Here is a 24,000-nt window from a genome sequence, read left to right on the forward strand (position 1 = left end):
CGCCAATTATCTCATCATAGTAATAGATGATTGTAATTTTTATGTCAAAATTTGTTTTTAAACTGTTTTAAGACAATTTTTACATCTTGTTGAACACTGTAGATCTTTTAAAATTGGTAACCTTGTCATAAAAGTGTTTTGAACAAGATAGAAATGCATGGGTGAAAAATCAAGAAAACAAACTTAGTTAAACTTGAGGTAGCCTTGATAATTCCAATTTTTTTTTGCTTTTTTTATTTACTTTTTATTAAGGGCAACTGGCATATCATACGCTTAAAGTACAGCTCTCTACTGGGGACTGTTTTCGTTGTTCTGAATTTTCTCCGCGACATATCACTTCTTGATGATGAACTTATGCCCTCAATTCAGCAACTCACGAACTTTCAGGTAACTTGTAAGCCTATTGCTTTGAATTTAATTGGTACATGCAGGTGTTATTCATGATGTTAAACAGTCATACTATCATCTCATGTACAAGTCCTTTTAATTCACACAGGATTGTTATTTAATTGGCTTCAGCTTTATATCACTTTTCTAAGTTCATTTGTATTTATGTTAATACCTATATACATGTAGATATATATTATGTATTTTAGGACCACATTGATGACCAGCCTGAAGGGGATATTCATGTTAAACAAGAAAGGGCGGATGCTTCAAGTAGTGTTGTAAATACAGAAGAAAATATAAGCAGTGATCCTGAACACAACATAGATCATGTAGTTGTGTCAAGAGCAGAGAGAGTGACATGTGACACTGGTTCAAGTTGTGTAACTAGTCATACAGACTCAGTTATTCAAAGCTCAAATGAATGTGATAGTAGACAGGAAATAGATTCAGTGGAGGACATTGCTGATACCTGTGACACTAATTGTCATAAGACAGAAGTTATGGAAGTTGATAGCACACAAAGTGATTCCTGTCGAGAAGTAGATAAAAAGGAAGCACTTTGTGATAGTACCTGTAAAGTAGAGGACAATCCAGCATGTAGTAGTTCTCAGTCAATAACTGTTGCTGAACTTTCCTTAGTAGACAGTAGTTCAGATGTAAACATGTCTGAAAAGTCTAGTGAGGTTGTTCAGGTTAATGCAGACTCGATAGTAGGTAACATGTCAGGAGGCAATGACTCTCTATTGCCGGAAAATGTCTGCAGTAGTAGTGACAGAAATGTACTGGTTAGTAACTTTGATGTGAGTAGCAGTAGTGAGTCAAATCAGTCTGCTACCCATGTGGAATCATCTCAAGTGACTGATAGTGTCAATGTGTCTTCAACTGAACAAACTTGTAGTTTATATAGTGCTACCTCAAACTTGCAAGAAAGTGGAGTTGCTGATAGTTCTATGTCAGATCAGAAAACAGATCTTTCTGATGTATGTGTTTCTGATGTTTCTGGTACTGGGGATTCTGTTCATTATGTAAATAATATTAGTGCTACTGAAAGTGTAGGTGAACCAGTTGCCAGCTCATCAATTGCAGAAGATTCTGGTGTCTCTTCGGAACCATCTACTCCACAAGAAGCCCATCAACCTACAAAGAAAAAGGTAAATGTTATCTTTCTACTGTGGCGCATCTTAATATCTTTGCAAAAAATTGGCACCTCATACACATGATGTTTAATGATATTAGGGGGCGACAAGATTTTCTTCTCAGCATAAAATTTTGATTGAACTTATGTTTTTGCTAATTGTTCATTACTTTTAAGAATTGAAATTCTGGCCCAATTATATCTTGATATCTACTTCCAGGTCAGTCTGCTAGAATACAGGAAAAGATTGAAGGATAAGACTACGGTATCTACCCCATCTTGTAGCAAGTCTTCAGGCTCAGCAGGTGTCAGTGCACCTTCATCAACAACCTCCCCAATTCATCGACACCACAGATTTTCAACACTTCCATCTCTGCCACTGTTCGATTCATCACCAACAAAAGATCATTCTTCTAGATATCAGTTTAAAAGTGAGTTTTATCAATTGATGTGTCATCTATATGTTTAGTGTTGGAAATGAATAGAATCACTTTGATCCTTAAAACTTGAAGTATAGTAAAACCTTAATGTAACAACCTTTTCTGGTTGATCTTACGGAGCATAGTGGAAATTTGACCTGCATTGTACATTTAGTCTTGATTATAGGAATCCTTACTTGTTCTGCATTCCCACGGATTTAGACCAATCAAAAGCATTATACAAACAATGTATTCAAACCATTTTATGCCCTTGTTTTCAAACTCAGTTTGATTTTAGATCATATCGCTACCTTCATTATTGCTGCTGTTGATTCCTATATTTTTACTGCAAACAAAAACAAATTCTGAATCTTTATTTTAACATTTCAGTTATTTTTTTAGAAAACCATCTTGAAGTTAATTTGAATTTTCAATGATTACATCTAATTGTTTTTACAGGTTCATCAGATTTGATAAGAAGAAAGTCTCCTGATAGTGTAAAGGAGAAGAGACCTCAGTTAAGCCTTTCTGAAAGATTACGTATGGAATTTGGACTTGAAGATTCAGAAGAAGAAAAAGACACTGAAAAGGGCACAGGTAAATATAAATATTTGAAATGATTGGTCATAATACAGGTAGTTATTCGTGGATATTGGTACCCGAAATAATTCATCTGCAGTATATCGAAAGCCAATTCAAATTAGTCAGTTGTTGCTTTGATTTCAGTTGCTGTATTTTAGTTAATTATTCTTAATATTTTTCAATTTTACACAAATTAAATATAGCTATTGTTTTTGATAAAATATGTTACAATGCAATATTTTTATTGTAGAAGCTGTGTCTACCCCAGCCACATCATCTGTACAACAAACACCAGTATTCCAACATCCACCTGTTATGTTAAGGGGACCCACTCCTGGCCTGGTACCAAATGGACCCTCACCAGGGCCAGTACCTACTGTGACCAATATGAATGGTGGTGGAGCAGGACCAATGGGGTCATCACCTGTACTTTCTTCCAAAGGCCCCTCATCTCATTTGTTAATTAATGGGGCTCCTCAGCCACAAGGACTGCTCCCAGCCAGTGGAGGAAAAGCAATTCCTTCACTTTTATCGATCAAGACTTTTCCTTCCAGGAATCTTCCTAATGGAAGTGAAACAGGATCAACACCCCCTTCAGGAGTAGACCAAGCAAATATGTTTCAGTCTAAAAGTCAAGGTAAGAAATCATGATGCAGCAATGAAAATAGTGATGATGTTTTAGGACTAATGTTAAGTGACAAACCATTATAAAAAAAAATCATTTTAAATGTATAAGTGCATGTAGGAAGATTATTATTGCTGGAAGCTTACAAGGGCACATAATTTTATTGGATTTTTTACCTGTCAAGATTTGTTAATCATCTTCCTTGCTGTTCATTAAATTTGATGCAATAAAAAGGTTTGGCAAACATTTGTTGAGGGCTTTGAAAAGAGGATATTGTTATGGTAACTTGTGATTCTTCCTTTTACAGATACTCCATCAAACCAGTCTTTAGTTGTTAATCACATTAACCAATCGCCAGTTGGAACAACCCCACAGACTTCATTTTACCCATCCTCCAATGGTACACAACAGACATTTAATGGAACAAATAGACCTTCCAATGGTCCATTAGTTTGTGACTATAACCATGGATATAACAATTCAGAACAGCCGATTCAAAAGCATTATCACACACAAGATCAACGAAAAAAATCAAAGAAATTTAAACGGAAACATTATAATAGTTACCAAGATTCTGGAGGAGGACACTATCACTGAAACTATTAGGCATTGTTATACTTAATTTATTAACTCACCTGGACTAGAGGTCCTTTGGAGGTATCACTTAGTATTTGTCGTCATGAACTTTAAAACCCACATATAATCAATTTGCTCAAAAGCTTTCACTGGGTGTTTCCTTCCTCCTGGAACTTCGGATTTTGATTTTACCTATGGGATTTACAGAAGAAAATTTTATTAAATTTTTTTTTCTTTTTTTTACTTCACACATGTTACTTCTCAAACAATGTAGAAACATGAAAGAAGTGTGTTTATAAACCAGTATTTTCCCTGTTATCTCTCCAGAAAGATGATCTGTGTTGATTGCACATTGTTGTGTCTGGTTAAGATAGCTAGCTTTTTTACTTATGAAGTTTTGTAATTGTTCAGTAAAACAAGATCTGGGGCATACTTATATTATATTGATAAGATAACAGGTGAGGAAGTTTTATGGTTATCATCCTAGTGAGTGATTTGGACCCTCAAGAGTTGTATATTACCTTAATGTAACAGCAGTATTTTTTTATATGAAAATGTTTTTGGGCAGCAAATTAATATATAAGCAATTCTTTGTTCATGTATTGTACAATTTGAGCATTTTGTTTACTACTGTTGTGGCATACTTCATAAATTACCAGATATTTCATTCATTTAAATTTAAACTGAAGCACATGATGCTGGTAGTTATTGAGCCGTCTTTTAGAATCACAAGGGGTATGTTAAGCCTGTTTCTCAGCCATTCATGGCTCAATATTCTTCTATAGTTATTTATTGGTAAAGCATACTGCATCATCACTCAACTATGATCTCAAAGGCAGTTAGCAGTATGCCTTGCATTGTATTATATTGTAAGTACTGTCTATGTTCATTGTATATATCATTTGATATCATCTGTAAATATTCATTTCTATTGTAAAGTTATGTAAATATTCTGTAACATGTAAATATGTACAGTTGTAAACAAGTTTGTACAAATATGTAGAAAGATATAAAAGTAGCTCACCTTCTGTTGGGTTTTGCCTGATGCAACAACACGAGCGTGTCTTACTATGTTGTTGGAAGAAATAGTAGGCAATACAAATGTATCAAGTATTGAGAGTTGACATTTTTAGTTCAGATTACAAAATGTCCGAGATCTATTTTACTTGGAGCTATCACATGGCATAAAAAAGTAACATGGTTGGTATGGTGTGCACATTAAATACTAATTCCCCTGATCTCCTCCATTGTATACTTTTCGTGATGAACAGGATGAAATCAGTGCTTTACAGATATACCTGATATAGGTATTATGGTGGATCCATTGTTGCTCATTCAGAATCAGTTTTCTGCATTTTCATAAGGTTGTCTTGAACATTCTGTTACCAGATTTGTACTTGACCATTTCTCGTGACTCGTGTGATTTCTTAGTGTCCTTGGTTTTCTCTTATATTGGGATCCTTGAAAATATCGACACATTACGTAACCAAAAATCTTTTTAAGTACTATGAATGCTGAAATCTGCTGTAAAAATATTTTAAGTATCTATTGATAATACTCAATAAATCTGAGTAAAAAAAGTTTTAGTTTTGCAACTAAATTATGCAGTTCATTATGGTATACCAGTGTCTGACTGCTGTTCCCACTTCACACCATTACTCGAAATACTCCACTGATTCTTGTAAAACTTGGAATAGTTTCTTTCTGTTTGTTAGTTTACTCTCGGTTTTGACTCCCAAAAAAATATAAATGTTAGCCTTAATTAACATCTGTCATTTTGTATAAACAGGACCAATTTAGGTAGTTCTGGCCCAACTCCTTATTTAAAGCTGCATTAGCTGTCAAATTTGTGTCAGGTTTGATTCTACTGAATTTTGCTGATTCAATGAAATAAGTTTGTAGTATTGCAATTGGAGCAATCGATGTCGATAATACCTGCAGAATATTGTGAAAATAACGTCTTTTCAATCAGAGAAGATCGATATCTCTGATCTAATTATTTTTCGCCATTACTTCCGAAGATTGCCGACAGGACATACACGTGGGTTAAAAATACTTTAACCTTGGTATAAAAAAAAATAACAATAACGGCTACACAGGTAAACACGTGTTTTGTTTTCATTGATCTATTTCTTGATTAGTTTTCAAATGAATAATGACCATATTTGAGCCACTTATATCACAATACGTAAATTTCAAAAGAATCCTTGCGCTATATTTGAACTTCAATCTTTTACGACTTGAGTCATTCGGTCTTCCTTGCCGTTGAATAACCACTTCCGCTTTTGCAATCAGATTTGTTACTTTAGAAGCGACCCTTACAGCACATGCGCGTATTAAGGTCATCAATATATAAAAACCTATTTAATGTATTTAATGCATTTTATGAGTGGATATCAAATGAAATTATACAGGAAAAGTGCAAATTAGTAGAAATAATTCTAAGTTAAAGGTATATTTGAACAGAAAAAAAAATTACGAATTTGACAGCTAATGCAGCTTTAATTGTATGGGTTTTTAAGAAAGACTTCGACTGATTTTGGCAGTAATTACCATAACTGTTTAGGAATTAGGGCACAAACGGCAAAAATGAGGTTTCCAATTTCCGGACAAATGCTTGAGTAAAAGTGGATCTTTGAAATTGTACTACAAATTGTCATACCTTCAGAAGTCGTCTGTTTATTTTTGGATTACGCCACTTACTGTTAAGGATAGAAAGACAAAAGAAGGGGCCAAAAGCAAACATTTTTATAAAACAGTGTATGTATTAATGAAAATGTAGCAAATGGCAAATACCACGTTAAGTTAAGACCAGGATTTTGGATTTCAAGGTTATAACTTCAGGCGTGAAGGCCAGGCAGTAACATTGTGCTACAAGGGTCTATACCAAAACGAAAGGGTTTGATTTGAGGGATTGTGGCCAAAAAACGTGTAGAAAAAGGCAGGATTAGCACTTCTAACTCGGTAGTCAAGTTTTGTTTTCGTTATAATTTTAAAATTGAAATTCAGTTCTGACAAGTATTTAATTACTATCCATATGGAGAGCTGTATCAAGCTGCGTCTGTAATACTTGTAATTAGCTGATATGCCATGTAACAACATATTTATTACACACTTATCAAATGCAGTTATCGACAGTTGAATCAACTAAAATGTATAAGTACCAACAAGCCAAGAAAGAACAAAAGCTTTTCTCGAGTAAAAATGGAAAGAAGTTCTATATTTCATCACAAAAAAATGTAATTTCTGGTCACTTGTAATACTATATAAATATCGATTGTCTCATTTCTAATAGAAAGCATCTGGAGGAACAGAAAATTTAGATTCACGAGACTTGAAAGCTTTTATATTTGTGTTATTATTTGTAGTTTTTTTTTAATTTCATTACTTGTATTATTGTTACAGTTCAAATACATGTAACTGGCAAATCCACCCTGATATAATAATGCCCATACTTTCTCAGTAACAGGAACTTAAAAGCGGTTATCAGCCGCGAGCTGATAACTAGTTATTGTCGTGGACTGAGAACTTTCTTTTTACACTCGGTATTATGAAACATGCAAGATAAAGTTGGTTCGGTAAGGGCAAAATTTGGTCTCAAAATCAGTCTACCAGAAGAGAATTAACAATGTTTCTCCTACTCTTTAATGTGTTTTATAGTTGATTTGATTGGTTTATGGTAATAATTTGAACATATACTGTCCTACATGCCCTTCACACCAGGCTGAGATTGGGAAAATCTGTTAAGAAGGCTGGAAAACACCAAATTTTGTGTATAATTGTCAGTTAAAAATCGTGTAAAATACCTTAGTCAACAATCTTGTGTATATGGCCACCTCCGTTCCACATAAAGAACATCTTAAAAATTGCAGAAATGGCGAAAGTAAAGGTTTTTGTAAAAGTTACTTAAACGCATTATGTTTTTTCTGGAATAACCTTTATAAATCTCGTCAAATACATCTTATATTCAGTGTTTGCGACCATTTTACTATTTTACTACTAACTAGAAATCCGCTGTAATCGAATTTTCAAAAATGCCCAAATTAAGAAGCCAAAAGAGGTTCTTACCGAACTTTCTCCTTTGATTGTATCTGACAGATTGTGTTTAAAAACACCAATATATTGCTTAATGTATCAGTAACATATAAACTGCTACAAAATGAGCCATTATTTTTTTAAAAAATGCACATCCATTGTGCACTTAAATAATGATCTTTGCTAAAAATGACAATGCCATTCCAAAGGACAAAAAGGAAAAGTTTTTCATGTTTATTTTTCTGTTTCCCGTAGTGGGCATACGGAGTGTTCTGTATTCGACAGGCTCACAGTATTAGTTAACAAAAGCGGTCACAATAAGAAAAGCTAAAGCCAAGGGCGAATCGAAGGGGGATTCCGAGGTTGTAACCCCTTTCCTTTTGTTGGAAAATTTAGAGTTGTGTGCATAATTTTGTCAAAAATGGCAAAAGAAAGCCTGTTACCCCTTTCTCTACCTTTTACATTTTTGGGGGGATCCGCCTGAGTCCTCTGAAACTGAATCATCATTTAAGGTGTCGAGACTCTCGGTTTTTTTTTTGGTTTTTTTTTGCTGGAACCTCCCGAAATCATCAATCTTCCGCCTGCATGCCTGTAACAAATAGAGATTTATCCGCATTAGAGAATTCAACTCGACTGCTTCACGCACGATTTGGGTGAACATGTATATGACAATCAATACGTTGATTTCTTTGCATGTAAATTGTCGTGCAACTTATCTCTATATTTTATGCAAAATACAGAAAAGAAAGATAAATGCAATCAATAGTACTTTTTAAAATTAAACGAAGCATTGGTGTTCGATTGATAGCAGTGGTAGATCCAGAGATTTATAAAAAGGGCAGGGGACTTCTTTGACTAAACAAAAGTGAAAAATAAGAATGAAAAATGAACTGCAGTAGGCGTACATACCGTAACCTTGAGTCCTACGATGTTAACGACAAAATTTTCACTTACCGACTTTAAGAAATTGGCTACAGGTGTGGTGTGCTAATCGCCCTAAAATCTCGTATTTATAATCCCAACATTCGCGCATTTTTTTCAGTAATTATGACGTCGGTCTTTATATTGTTGACCGTTACGGTTATGAATGATATAACAGTACAGTTCCGCTTGTAAACAGTAAGTTTGTTACTTTGTAAAACCCTTTCAAGGATCTAATTATGGATCAATTAGATGACGATAATCCCCTTGTTAAAACAGATACGGATGAAGACCACGCGTCTATACAAAATAACAACATAGAGATGTCTAGTATGGAAAAGGAGGAACAAATTCCTTTGGAGGTAAAATTTCAATTAATTTGTAAAAGGTGTTAAGCAATCAATTTCTAATACCCCTCATACTCATTTCGTAAAAGCAAATGCACCATTTTTTGTCACGACCAAGTTACTACTCATTCAGTGTATTAGGCCAGCTAAAAGCGGACAAGCTGCATTTTGAGAAAAAAAAATCATACTTATTTTAGGGTATTTTTGTTAATATCATATGTCCCACGAAAGAACTTTTATAACTCATACGTGTTCTCAATTTGACGATCATAACCCCATTAAAAGATCCTTAGCAGTGACGGATCCAGGGATTGTACTGGGGGGGGGGGGGTAACCCTTTTATTTGGTGGAAACTTCGTCATTTTCATGTGTAAAATTGACAAAAAAATGGTAAATAATGTCCTACCAACCCCTTTTTCTGAGGAACCCCGGCTGGCACCCCTCCCTTTCAAAGTGTCTGGACCCGCCTCTGCATTGGGGGAGGTGCTTGCGGTTGGCCTGCAAAAAATGCCAATAATAGCGTGGAACACCTCTTCCCAAAACTCTGCATCCGCGCATGAACCCTTATAGTATGTACTCATATCAGATATTGTATGTGAAGTCTTGAATTAGTCCCCTATACACTCCGTTCTCCTGTAAGTTTTAAGCGTAATTGATCTGTACAAATCAGTAAGTAGTACACTTGTATTTATTTCCTTTATTTTTATGCAGTTTAGGGAATCGACCCTATGTCAGACAAGAGGTTAAATTAGTTTATTTTTTGCAAATGCCCAGGTAGCCTTACTGGACACAATTTGAAAGAAACGATTTTGAGTACTTGTAATTCCAATAAAAATAATTTTAGTGAAGGGGATAGTGCATTATGTACTTTGTATAGACCTATGTACGTACTAAAGCTAGTTTGCTTTTTGTATTGCAAAGCTTAAAACTGTTGTAGTATCTAAGGGCCTTTCTTGCTATATCGGTAACGTTATTAAGTGTCATTCTTCGTAAAAACAAGGTTGTTGGTGAAACATGGTATGAGAAATACCACCAGTTTGAAAGTTTAATTTGCTTATTTGCACAATCAGAATAAAGGAAAAAAGACAAGATTTCTTAAATCACTTTGCTAAATATGCACTGAAAGTGAACATTCCAAGAGATAACTCTGTCAAAAACCTCATTTTTCCTAAGTTCTATTGAGAAAAAAAATAAGCAAATTCAGTAATGCAGAGATCAAATTATGGTAAAGCATCCTTGAGTGAAATTATATTGTCAGATCGATGGGTTTCTGACATGTATGTTTCTGATTTTTCCCATTTTGCCTGATTCTTAAAAAAACTTACATTTCGTTTTATAGTTGCTTTCTGTGGTAAACACAGTATTGCTTCATGGGATTCTAAGAATAAACAGAAGAACGAACTACTTAGTAGTTTCCTGTACCGAAAAAAAAAGATGAATGTGCCATTTTGAATGTCTAGATGGATGTGGGTGAGTAAGGAGTTATCTTACGGGTGAACCAATGAAATTCCAATGTTCCATACATTACATCTGTAACGATTGCCTTATTGATGCACCCGTTCATAATCAAATCATTCATTGTAGGATATTAACGATCCACCGAGTACTATAACAACCGAAAATTCTCTAGGAAAAAAAGACAGCGAGAATCGACTTTTGATCAGTGAATCAGTTTCTTCGTCGTCTAAAGAATCAGTATTTAGAATTTGTCAACATGCTTCAAAAGAAACAGGTTCCAGTAGCACAGAAACCGAGAGTTCTGTAGGAATAAAAGACAGTGAAAATAGACTTTTGATTGGTGAATCAGATTCTTCGTCGTCTACAGAATCAGTATGTAGAATTTGTCAACTTGCTTCGAAAGAAACAGGTAAAGTTCATTATTCAGTAGCAAAAGGGCTTAATATCCACATTAATGAATTATGATCTGGATTTTATGTTTCTTTTCAGTGTAATACCACACAACCAAGACAAACTTTTATTAAAACACACACTATAAGAGTTGTTTGTTATCTGCTTACTTTTCCCTCTATAGACACCAGTCTTACTACTGCCAATACTATCGAAATCGAAAGAAAATAGTGTTTCATTTCGGTATTTCCAAGAAAGCTTTTACAAACAATTTTTTTCACTGAAAGATTAACTTGAACCATTATTATTTTAGGCGAAGAAATGAAAACGACAGAATGCCATTGTCGTGGCAACATGAGCTCAGTCCACCAAAGTTGTTTAAGGCAATGGGTTTACTACAAAGGTTCCAACAGATGTGAGATATGTCAAGGACGCTTCAGTTCTGTAACTCCTCCATCCTCGCCAGGAATACTACAGAGGGAGGTAAATATTTTCTCATACTTCTAAAGTCTTCTAAAGTAATCGTATCTTTGTAGATCATTTATTTGTTAGAAAACTGCATGAAGGAGTCGCCATTTCACGATTTTAAAACGACCGTTATCCACGTTTCCGGATTCACAAAGCCAAGCTCCTTGGTTCTCATAGAATGAACACGAGTTAACGTCCGTCCTACAGAAACTTTTAAGAGAATAACTTCGCAGAAGACGAATAAAAGCAATATTTCAACAAACTTTCAACAAACGAATAAAGTTTAGTTCCTTATTGATTTAATTTTGCGAAAGTGCCATGGGTATTGAATGTTTGATATCTCTGAGGCTACATTATTGCTTGCTAGTAATTACCAACTTGAATTGCAGGCAATAGACAATTTAGCATGGCAAATTGAGAGGACTCGTCCATTCAATAGACGGAAACGTGCAATAATGACAGCAGTTATTGTATTTTTGGTCATTGTGACTTGTGTTACCGCTATGTTGACTGTTAGTGCAGACAGAGAATTCGAACGCCTTTCATCAAATCCATGGGTAACACAAGACCAAATCGACAACTCCAACATTATATTTTCTATTTGTATAGCATTTTCATTTTTTTGTGCCACAATGACAATAGGACTTATCATCATTTGGTTTGGGATGGAGTGTTGTTTTCTGATGCACAGAAGAAGAATCTTGAGACGCGCTGCAGTTGCTCTTTTTCGTGATAATACAAGTTCTTAAAAAAATAAATATACAGATGATATTTCCAGGTTTTCTTGTGGTGTTAAGAAAGAGTGATGCACACGGAGAAAAGGTGCATTTGATAGAAACAATTGTCATGCTTGAGTTCTTATATCATAACCACAATAATTTATCGACGGGCAGCTATTAAAATGTTACAAATTACATGTATGACATTTTTAGAAGAAAAATGAGACAAAAAAAGAGGAAAACTCTCCTTACCACCCCAAACACAATCGTGTACTTCGTTTATTTTTCTATTTACAAGTGACGCTGGCTAAGTTAAAAAAAAAGGTTGGTGTAGAAGGATTGTTTTTCAATTTTTTATATAATCAACTTTGGCTAGTTAACGCTTAATTAACATTGTGGCAGTTTAGGAACAAATGTAAATTGTCCTTTAAGTTGAATTTGCAATAGTAGTTTGATCAAAAAATTAAAAACAATTCTTGTAATTTATTTTCATAATCGATTCCAGTCCAAATTGATTCTTGACAAAAAATCAGTTTGGAAGTATTGAATCGCGGACTGCGGACCAATCGGCGTCGAAGTAACAATCCAATCATTTCTCAATTCAAATATTAACCAATCAAATCACTTAAGAATGAAGATTTGATGAAAATTATTTTAAATTAAATCAAAGTACTCATGTACTGAATCAACTTATATCGATTGTTTGAATTTTTATGCCTCAAATAATCGTTAATTGCAAAAATTTGGGATAAAAGAGAAGTACGGGGATCGAAATCAAACTTTCTTAACACAAGCTTGATATTATTATAAATGTGTAATATCGATCTATTTGTTTTATTTGTTTTAAATTCACTATTCTGATTACGAAATGCACACACCAAAACTCATCGTAGCAGTGCGCCAGTTTGCATAATATTCAGATTCGATATCGCTTTTCATAGGACACTTAGATGAATGAATACAAAACTCTCGGACATAGTGCATACTTGAACTACAAACTACTAGTTGGCCATTCCCAGTTTGCTTTTTAATTTTCAGGTCGAAATTCAATTTATCGACCTCTAGGTCGAAACCGTCTGTTAAATCATTTAAACTTAATCCGCAATCATTGAAATGAATCTTATCCTTAAATGTTCCTCTCTACAAGCTACATTTATCAGTTGATAAGCTTTATAGCTGAAGTGCTACAAGTTATTCCATAGACGTCTATGTGCCATGTAAAAGCGCTTAGTTTCTGGGCGCCTAGCTATAGCTCCACAGACACGTACATTAACATAAACGATAATGTCTTATAATATAATTTCACTATTCATGTCTGGTGCAGTAAACATTAGCCATGTACTTTTAAGTCATGGACCACTTACATTTCTATTATAGTAGCCAAGTAGATTCATTTTTGCAAAAAGCAATAACAAATTACCCCAAAAATGACCCAATTCCGGAGAAATGCATTATCGAAATTCCTATGCCATCGTCTAGGTAAAGTTTCATTTAATTTGTCATCTACGGGCTTCAGATGTTACGAGGCGATAACCGTAATAAAACTACACGATACCGTAGGTGATACGTCAGGATGGTTTCGGGGGTTATGCTACCCTTTTGTAAAAAATGGCCAAACGATGAGGGCAAGTAATAGCCTGAAACCCCTTTCTACATACAAGTTTCTTGATCGGAACCACTGCCCCTTTTATCCACCATGGTCTGCATGGAATATCTGGTATTCCAATTGGTACTCTGCATTCCTTTTCATAATTCAATTCTATGATTGATAACTATTTATAATCTCACAGGCTTTTCATTTCTAGCTAAACATCAAATGATTTATTATGCGTCTAAACATAGATGGGCAACTTGAATATATCGACACTGAACGATTGGCTTAATCGGGTAAATATATAGAAACAAACAGGTACAGTACTGATAAGAGGTTAGCGGTCAACTATTTTAATTGAATCGTTGTTAAAATAAATCTAATTGATCAGAAGATTTAGTTCGCAGAAAATTATAGTTGTTTATTTGGTTTGTTTATTGGCGTAAATAACATAAAATTGAATTTGATATATTAGAAATACCTACGAAGTGGACCTAACAATCTGCATTTGAACCTTAATGGGGAATGCCAATGAGACTATTTTCCTGAGGTAGTGTTAGTTAATTGCAGATACTATCAGGTTTTACAAATCTAAAGGCTCCGGTGACTGCTATATCAATTCTGATATTCGATCTAAATTGATAAAAAGAGACATATACGTGTCAGTTTCGTTTCCCAAGGCTGACCACACCAAAACCTCATAACGAAAAACAATCCAACACGGTTTTGAATCAGAACAATTGTGTATGGTATACTGAATAATTAATTGCTTTGAACAACTACGCAATTGAAAACCCTGCTTTGTTGTGGTTGTTCTGTATATGTTATAAAATGATATCAAATAGCTCAGCAAATGGCAAGAAGACTGCTTTAAATTTGACTTGTGTGTGAAGACTGTTCCGCACGTCAGCCTTATCTTCCAGACAAACAAAGCGTAATTACACCGTCGACAAAATTGCTTCGAATTAAAAAACAAACGAACAATTAATAGATAAAGACAACTCGAAAAAAAGACTGCTTAAAATCAGTCATGGTACTCCAACACAGCATTAGTACAAAAAAAAGATTGAATAAATGCGGACGAAGGGGAAAAGATGAACTTTTCGAGCAGACACGACTGCATCTACACAGCTTTACATGAAAGTTTCAGTTACCAGTTGGATGCATTTTGGGCACATATCCGTCCAAAATTCATGCAGGTAGTGATCAGATACACCTTGATTATTTTGCAATTTTTTATTAGTGAAATTCCTTCAACACACCTAGAAAATACACCTAAGAGTAGAGAATTCTATTGGCTTTCCAATATTTTTTATTGGTATTTTTGCAAAGAGAATGATGCTATTATGTGTCCTTTACACAATCATATCTCATTTTCACTCAGTTAACATAAATAGAAGTCTTCAACATTAAGTTCGAAGTCAACTGGGAATTACTAATTTGTAAAATTTTCAAAGGCATAATTAAAATCAAATGTTAATCGCCTTTTCGGCACACATGATTTATAGTTTGAATTTGTAGTGGTGTCTTATTTACTCATTTATTTATTTTAACACATATGTATTTGTTTTAAATTCCTTTGTTGTTTCCTGAAATTAAATTGTATTCTCATCTAACACTCATTTTTAAATAATTGCGTGTTAAATCTGATTAATATGTGTTTTCCTTTGTTCTTTTGCGTTTGTGGTCAATTTTCCCCATTCGTTGATGTCTTAGATTGTATTTTAACTTTTAAGTAGTCTTTTTCTCAAACATTTTTACGAATATTTTATTTGCAATTGCAGAATTCTCTGACGTATTTTACGGCTAAATGGCTATCATATATATACATTCAGTAATTTTATTCTTTTACTAATTGTATAAGGACACCCACTAGTCTTAAACGCTCGTCGAAATCTAGACATAAATTCAATTCATAATTATTTCATAGATGTCAATTATCAAGATCTTAGAGGGAAAATTCTGAAGTAGTATAGGACAATGCGTTCACTTGGAATTTCTAGTTCTGTCCGAATTTCAATTTTCCTTGACAAATTATTGTTCTACTACGATATTAATTGAATGTGGAAAAATAGTGGAACCATTGGAATAATTGGTGGTAGCTTCTGACCAGTACGAACACCGACGCAGATTTGTGGGGGTGTTATTATTATAGTATTCTACAAACTATGAAGAATTTATTTCATAAACAAATCATTTATCACATACAATTATCAGTAGAGGAACAGCTTAAAATACAAATCATTTTAAGGTAAGAAAAGTATTTGATTTTTTCCCTTGTTGAAACAACCTCATTTTATCATGTTTCTTTTGTGTTACTTTATTCACACAACGGCATATACAAATGTATCTGTGTCTGGAATCTCTCCAATTGGTCTTTGGGTAGATTTAGATTCTCACTATTTTTATAAAGGAACTTTGCTGCCTAAAAATATATATAAAAAAATAATAAAATAAAAAATATTTTGAACAAGTAGGGATAGTGAAACCGGTATGGAAATGGGAAAAGGCGCGAATGATTTGCAGACTTAATGGAATTATATCAACTTTAGATGTGCTTGTGTCCAAAATCCGAGACCTTTAAAATGTGTTAAAACAATTGAAGTATTGGATAATCTTGGTTCACATCCGGGTTTTATTGGGGGTCATGCTGCTTGTTTTAGTTCCATTGTGTAACTTATTTTCCGTTTTTTTTTTCTTTGTGTTTCCGGTTTTGTGTCGTCCTCGGAGTTCCAAATTATGTAATTACGAAATAAAGAAGCTGGCTATTATATCTACGCATTTTGGCATTGATCTATAAATATTTATATTTATATCATTCATGGCGAAATTTTTTAAATAACAATATCTATTTAGTCATGTAGAGGGCATCAACACCAATATGATTTTCAGGTACCTTTATGCCTCCCATTTTTCGAATAAACTTATGCATTTATATATTGTTTTGGCTACTTTACATATCTCGTTGAGGCAGAATTTTTTTTAATATCTCAGTTTTCTAATGGTATCAAGGAGGTTGCGATCAAACATACAGGTTTTAGTTAAATGCAGAATATGTACCCCTACCTAACAAAGGAAAATCGTTTAAACTGAAAAAAAAGCCCTAGAGTATTAGTGTTTCAGTGAAAAAGGATTATTTTGGTATTTTGTGTTTAGTAGTATATCACAATTGTTACTTTAAGTGTTCTTTTGTTGACTTGTGGTGATCTTTATATTTGCTAAAACGGATATTTGATTTCCTCACAAAAAGTAGTAAAAATCGACACTACTAGCTTATTGCACTTCGAAAATACCGGCATCTCAATTTGGTGTCATTCGATAGATAAATTGCTTCATCATAGGGTCAAACTAATCTTCATTTAATAATTTTCAAAAAACAAATATTACCCTCATAACTATAAAACAGCTCTCAGTATGAAACGAAATGCTCATTCACAGCATAGTTATACTGTTTAACTCACACCATGGGCATTCATTATAAAGACAACGATGTATGCAACATATCTGATCAATGCGTGTGCTTAGTTCTTCGTTTTACAGTTATCATATAATAAAAGAATTCACCATTTCAGATTTTCTTCTATTTCAATCGTTATTGTATCTTTTTTAAATGGTATAGTTCGAACCAACGTTTATACGATACAGTGCATATATATAAGATCTTAGCTTTTACGGACCCTAAGTCATTTGTTTTGACTATCTAAAGTCTTTTGGGAGAAAATTGCCACCCCATCCATAAAATACAACCTATTATAAACAAAAATGTGCTTTTTAGCGAATAAATACTGTAAAACCGACAATTTAAGGATTCTGATTTTAAATATCTATGTATCCAAACACATATGCCCATTAATTTCACACGCTTAATTCTCAGTTTTGAGGCGACACTATGACCTTATCATAAACCATGGAATGTTTTCTCTGGTTATTAAACTGGTACAATTGGTGATAATCTGTAATTATTAAGAAATTTCCTTCGTTAATGTTTTGTCGTCATTTTGGATATTTAAGCAGAGAAATATAACACCCATGCTAGACAATATTTTTGATGCATAAATATCTTCATCATAAATGTCAGAAAGGCATTGTGTTTATTTGTCATATGCTAAGGAACATGGGCCAACTATTCCGGTACTTCGTTCATTAAAATGTACACACGAGTTAATGCTAAAATTGTGCATTTCAATACGTCACGAAGTGATTATTGATTGATTAATTACCAGGGTCAGACTCGAACTAAAAAGCATTTATACCGAGAATGAATTACGAAACACTATTTAGTAGTATAACTGTAAGATCAGCTGGACTACGAACACTACACAGAAAAGTTGTCATAATAAGCTATTTAAGGTTTTATGCTTAGGTGCTTAATTTTTTTTGTCATCAAAAATTAACATTTTCACTTAAAAGCACATCACCAACCATCTTGCGCTTATAGATGCTGTATTTTTGTCTTGAACCACAGAACGCAAAAGCCAGTACATTGTAATGGTTGCAAATGTGTTTCTTTGGAAATTTCCGATTCTGTATTTTCAATTTGGTGCAAAAATGTCAAAAATGTATTTTCAATTACTTTAGTTGCCAACATTTGCACTAGTCCTCCATTTGATTTTTCACAAATTTTCATTTTTGGGAACTATAAAGCTTTAATATACAGACATTTTAATTTTTTTTTTAATTGACCTTACTTGTGGTCTGAACTCTGGGGAAAATGGCCCAGGTCACTTCCGTTCAAATACAGACAAATTATAGCGGGGTAAGGGTATCGTTCTTTGCCCTAAATGCCCTTGAAGTTGTACAAATACCCATTATAGGTGAAGGGGCCAAAGATGCAGTTTATATATGTTGTTTCAAATATGGTATTTGAAAAAAAATGCGAATTACAGGTACAATGTTAAAAAATCTCAAATTTAAATTTTTTTTTCGATAAGGTTGTTATTGTCACCTGGAAACTAAGAATTCAACAACTGAAATTACAAATATGTTGCATATACCGAAATTTAAACATTGTCTGTTTAAGTTACAGTGATCAGCAATTTCGTTAACATTGATTGAGGTACAGATCGTAGTTTTTTCCCAATGAACTTGCGGTACTTAAAATATTTATCATTTGGACTAATTCAAAAGCTATGAAACCTATATACATGTATTTTATCGTATAACAGCTTGTTTAAACTGACAAGAAAGGGTGGAATAAAAGAAAATCTTCTTTTTATATAATAATTGCAACGTAAGCATCAGAATTTATTAGATATGTTGAATACATACTTATCATGTTAAAAAATCCATACTGAGTTTAACAGAGAAACTATGCTATGGTTCATAGGAATAGGGTAATGTCTTAATTTTTAAAAAAAATTCTTGTGTGAAGATTAGTTTTTCATGATTTCACAATGTATGTTATATATCGAATGATATTTTTAGACGTTTTCGACGTGCAATAACTTGTAGAGTCAATTTTTATATTACTATGCTATGGTTCATAGGAATAGGGGTAATATCTTAAATTTTCTTTAAAAAAATCGTGTATGAAAATTAGTTTTTCTTGGTTTCATGATGCAGAAACTATCGAATGATATTGAGTTTTAGACGTTTTTAACGTGCAATAACTTTTAGAGTCATTTTTGTATTAAACAAAAACACACACAAACACAACCGAATATCCTGTTTTCGCAATATTTGATAAGCTTTGAATATGAAAATCGCCACAAGTCATCAAAGGAACCACGAAAGTATTAATTATGGGAGAAAATGGTGAAACGCAACGAATGCATCAGCGCATAACTTAAATCCAAAGTAGTTTAATACTTTCAGAAGTCACTTTAAAGTCTTCAGTATGAGTAATGACATGCTCTAAAATGCCCCGTCAAAAAAAAGTTAGAATTAATCCATGGTTACAGAACTACTCATAATCAAATTAAAAAGTAACGACACAAAAACACAACTGATGACCAACAAACTGCTTACTGTGAAACCTGCCATGAGATTAAACTTGTTTTAAATACAAAAACACCAATTATATGAATATTGGAAATGTCTATATGCTGTACTTGTGTTTCAAGGAGTAACTTTCAATCAGTAGCACTAGAATCAAATACATAAGAAGATCTAAATCTTAAAAAAAATAATTGTACACACGAAGTACTCAAAACCAAAACTAAAGAGATAGGAAGCCAAATTCACTACCAAGAGGTTCTACTATTCGCAATACAAGGAATGAAGCCTCTGTGCCACTTTTAATGCAAGTTCACAAATTCAACTAACGACAGACACCAAGTAAAATTTACTTAATAATTCATAAACTGCCTCCACGGAACATCTCAATAAACAATATACAGACAGAGATTGCTCGCAGTCACTGAAATCTAGCTCAGAGCAAAAAGAGTGACGAAATCATCAAAGCTACCAGCATTAGAAATAGTCGCTAAACTTCCGGCAGACTGGGTTTTGAGTAACAACACCAAGTGCTAAATAGGCAAGAATTGGCTTTAAATTTGTGTTATATATACCAACACAATACATACAAATGTTTCTTTTCACGCTCAGAAAAAAAAACTCAGAGAATTTCAGTTTTAAGAAAACACTACTGAGATGACAACCCTATTTGTAAATACCTTACTAAAACAAAGATGCAATGTACACATTTTGTCGGTTAATCCCTTCCATATCTACCCGTTAACTAGATTATATATTCATTTTCAAGGAGTCTTACTTTTGTTAATTCAGATGATCAACAAACCGGATTATAATTTGATGTTTTTCTTGTCTGTTAACAAACACAAACATGCACACATAGGAACATGGATATGAAATTATAATTATAACTTTGATGCTTTCTGAAATGCCTGCAATGTGCCTCATAACTGACTTAAAAACTGACAAACTGAACAGGTAGGTAAAATAAATTTACTTTCTGAGCTCTAGCCATCCCTTTTCTTATTTATGGTTTCAAATAATGAATCTAATTTAGGTCAGGTAGAAGAGTTAAGTACTTCTATGCCTAAGAATCAGTCAATATGTGTCTAAGGTTTGGCACATGAAGAATAAAAACTAAAAAAATACCCGTGTCACAGGATGAATTTAATTAAATTTTCGGTTGTTTTTTAGATGTATTGAAAATATTTAGCCCTAAAAGTTAAATTGAGATCAATGATGTGCTACCCATTACCTGATTTTTACACGTAATGGTACTTAATTCATTCTTGGTGTATGTGCACTTGAGTCGTAGGTGGATACAATTAGCTGAATTCACCTTTACTTGCTTTCATTTTTGTTTTCATTGCAACGAACGTAATGATACATGATAATTAAACATATGTTCGTTTAATGATAATAAAAAAAACATTTCAAAGAAAATTTACAACGAAAGGGATGGCGCAATATTATTTAATATACATTTTAGTTAATAATCACTAACTTTCTGTAATGGAAAACTTAGTTTTAGGGCACATGTGTTTTCAAATTTCTTTTAATAGTGTAATAAAACACAAATGGATAAAAGAACAAAAAATACCATCCTACAGACAAAATGAAAAAAAAATAATCCTTAGAAAAAAAACCATCTGAAATAAAATCTTCGAGTGGCTAGCTATAGATATATGTTTGACATATGAGTGGTTATTCGTCTTCTCCTCTTTTCTTCGCATTTTATTATGATTTATTATTTATTTTGAAAAAAATGGGGAGGACCAGAGGTGTCCAGTCTATTTTTTTATGCTCATTTACGCCGTAATTTTGCACGAAATTAATAAAAGCTTCTAACAATTGGGAGGGGGTGTCGGGGGTCCGCCACTGATTGTGAACGATAATTCGGTATATAAAGAAATAATGTGTTTGTAAGTTCGGGCATAATTTGTTATTACCAAAATGTTTCTTTCCCTATTATGACTGGTTTGTGTATTTTTATTCAATATTGACATGAAGTTTTCAGGTAGAGCCATTTGTTATCATTATTACAGATCGGAGTTTACGTATACTTGAAGACCTTTTTAATTTTATATTGACAAATTGTGCCAGCTGAGCGCCTTAACTGTACACGAACTTGTGGGTGGATTCATGGCTGTTTTATATCCACGCCATATCAAAATATGGAAATTCAATAACACAATATAAACATACGTAACTTAAATTGATGTAGGAAGACTACATTTGTCGATCTATAATGAATATCTCCAAAGACGAAATGTTGGAAGCCTATGCAATGTAGCTTAATTTCTAAAGTTGAAGGCTTAACACAAAAATGACATTTAGAAACGTTAATTTAATCTATTATATATCTGATTATACTAAAACACAAAGGAAAAAACTTATCAGAGAAAGACATAGTCTTAAGTAATATTTTTATTTGTAGGAAGATGATTGGAGAGGAAAACCGCTGATGCCTGGGACCACAGAATGTTGACGTTTTCTGAAATTTTTCAATCATTCTTAAAAATTTTCTTCGTTCTCACTATAGCTTCCTCTATGCATACCACTAACAAAACAACGCTAAAAATTCTCAGAAAGCTTCAGCAAGAATTTACTGATCAACTCTCACGGCGTATCATCCATACAACAAATGAGCTTGTCCATGTGCCTAATGATCCTGCTACAGACAAAACACCATCTTACTATATTAGTTACAGAAATATTTTCCCACAAGACAGCAGTGAAAAAAGTAACAGTGTGTACATAGAACTAAGTAACGTAGAAAAGAGACATCCTAGATATTTTCATAGAATCTTTATAAGTGGGAGGGATGATCGTCAACTAGTACCAACGGCCGACCTTAGAGAATACCCTTACTACAACATAGTCCGTCTGTCTGTGGGTTGTACGGGGACACTTATTTCCCCGTCTTTTGTTTTGACGGCTGCTCACTGTGTTCATGACGGACAAAAATTCAAAGAAAAGATAAACCTTCTGAAAGTAGAAATGCTTCATCGGATAAATTATAGAATGCACTACGTAAAAGAAATAATAGTACCCAAGACTTGGCTAGATGCTAGTAACGACCCGCCTACGTTCCAACCAGCCTATGATTATGCACTTATAAAGTTACAGAAACCGGTAAGGGGGCGAACTTCATTCACCCCTTTATATGTACCCGGTCCAATAATATCAGATGACATTTACTTTCTGGGTTATTCACTTTTAACGTATTTACAACTGTGGAAATCGGAGTGCTCAGGTTGGGGAAGCAGGGTGTGGTACCATGGGAATATATTAGTAAGCCACTGTGACACGGTCACTGGGAATTCTGGTGCTTCTGTTTACTTAGAGGACAGGAGAACGAACAACAGGAGACTTATTGGAGTACTTTCTAGTACATCAAAAACAGCAGGAAACTCATTGAATACTCAAGTAACTTTAACTTCGCTTATGACAGGGAACAAAATCAGTGAAATTTGCTCAATAATTTCACCCGAAGGAGAAGAAAACGGGGTTTGCAATATAAACAATTTCAAGCCGTCGACCACCGAACTGAAACGTCTTCCATTTTATGGGTGACACAAAGCAAAGACGGTTAAAGGATTTATCTCGGAAGTATAAAACATTAAAGGAAAATACTGAGAGTGCGATCCTTTCAATCTTGTTTGTGTTGGAACCGTTGATTTGATAGAGGAAGTTGCGTATTTGTAATTGTGGTAATGATAATTTCGTTGGTTAACTATGAACCATCACTTAAAAAGACGGGCTTTAATGGAAACGCCGTAGCCGATAAATATTTTGTTTGCCTACCGTGTGTGACTTTTCAACACTCTTTATCAAGAGGAAACCGTGCTTTTTTAAATGTTCAACTTTTTAAAAGCAGGAAAATACAATTGACCAGACTTTTAAGTTTTATGCACTTGATTAGGAACGGCATAACCACAAAAACCAAAAAAAAAAAAAAAAAAAAAAAAAACAAAAAAACAAAAATCGCTAGTGATCAAAACAGTAACACTACCTTTTAGCACATTTCTTTATACTTAAAGTTGAGAGACTGAATAAACCCTTGTGCTGAATTGGCCCTGTTTCCGCTTCATTGGTTTTGGCAGTGTTCATCTTAGTTTAGGAAAGGTCAATTTGTTTCCATCTGCAATAAGCGTGACTTTGCTCTAAAATGAGACTTATCTGATATACATTTTGTAAAAAAAATAATGACTGGAGGGTTAAAAAAAAAAGTAGTAATGAGTTTCTGCTTCCGAAAAAAAAAAAGATTTTTTAGGGAGTAAGGTTCATTTCTCGGCCCCTCGTCAGAGCAAAATTAATCTTTGGTGCTTTTTTTTTGTCTGGAATCTAAATAAGATTGATGGCGCCCACGACTTCTTGTATTGACTACTTCCGGTTTTAGGCCAAATACTGGAAAAATCCTCATTTTTA

General features: G+C 33.7%; 3 protein-coding genes across 4 annotated transcripts in view; all 3 read left to right on the forward strand.

The window, feature by feature from the left end:
- Positions 1–4,755, forward strand: part of LOC148628375 (uncharacterized) — a 34,137-nt gene extending 29,382 nt beyond the window's left edge. The window contains exons 24-28 of the mRNA XM_088586284.1: positions 597–1,541; positions 1,746–1,956; positions 2,404–2,541; positions 2,777–3,163; positions 3,459–4,755. Coding sequence (XP_088442410.1) covers positions 597–1,541; positions 1,746–1,956; positions 2,404–2,541; positions 2,777–3,163; positions 3,459–3,748 — 1,971 coding nt within the window. The 3' untranslated portion in view covers positions 3,749–4,755. The remainder of the gene's footprint in view (positions 1–596; positions 1,542–1,745; positions 1,957–2,403; positions 2,542–2,776; positions 3,164–3,458) is intronic.
- Positions 4,756–8,819: 4,064 nt separating this feature from the next.
- On the forward strand, positions 8,820–12,260 carry LOC148628376 (uncharacterized). Of its 2 annotated transcripts, XM_088586295.1 has the most exons (5): positions 8,864–8,881; positions 10,370–10,500; positions 10,615–10,897; positions 11,192–11,361; positions 11,736–12,260. In XM_088586295.1, exons 2-5 carry the CDS (start codon positions 10,483–10,485, stop codon positions 12,093–12,095), a joined length of 831 nt encoding a protein of 276 aa, XP_088442421.1. In that variant the 5' UTR covers positions 8,864–8,881; positions 10,370–10,482; the 3' UTR covers positions 12,096–12,260. The 2 variants fall into 2 exon arrangements, with proteins under 2 accessions (XP_088442413.1, XP_088442421.1); XM_088586287.1 differs by lacking the exon at positions 10,370–10,500 and having other exon boundaries at positions 8,820–9,045.
- Positions 12,261–15,818: 3,558 nt separating this feature from the next.
- Positions 15,819–24,000, forward strand: LOC148628377 (serine protease 23-like). Its single transcript, XM_088586310.1, has 2 exons — positions 15,819–15,907; positions 22,007–24,000. Exon 2 carries the CDS (start codon positions 22,051–22,053, stop codon positions 23,143–23,145), a length of 1,095 nt encoding a protein of 364 aa, XP_088442436.1. The 5' UTR covers positions 15,819–15,907; positions 22,007–22,050; the 3' UTR covers positions 23,146–24,000.

Source organism: Perna viridis, chromosome 1 (genome assembly GCF_037379345.1).
Source record: "Perna viridis isolate PV_CMFRI_1.1 ecotype Kerala chromosome 1, ASM3737934v1, whole genome shotgun sequence".
In the NCBI taxonomy this organism is placed as follows: Eukaryota; Metazoa; Mollusca; class Bivalvia; order Mytilida; family Mytilidae; genus Perna; species Perna viridis.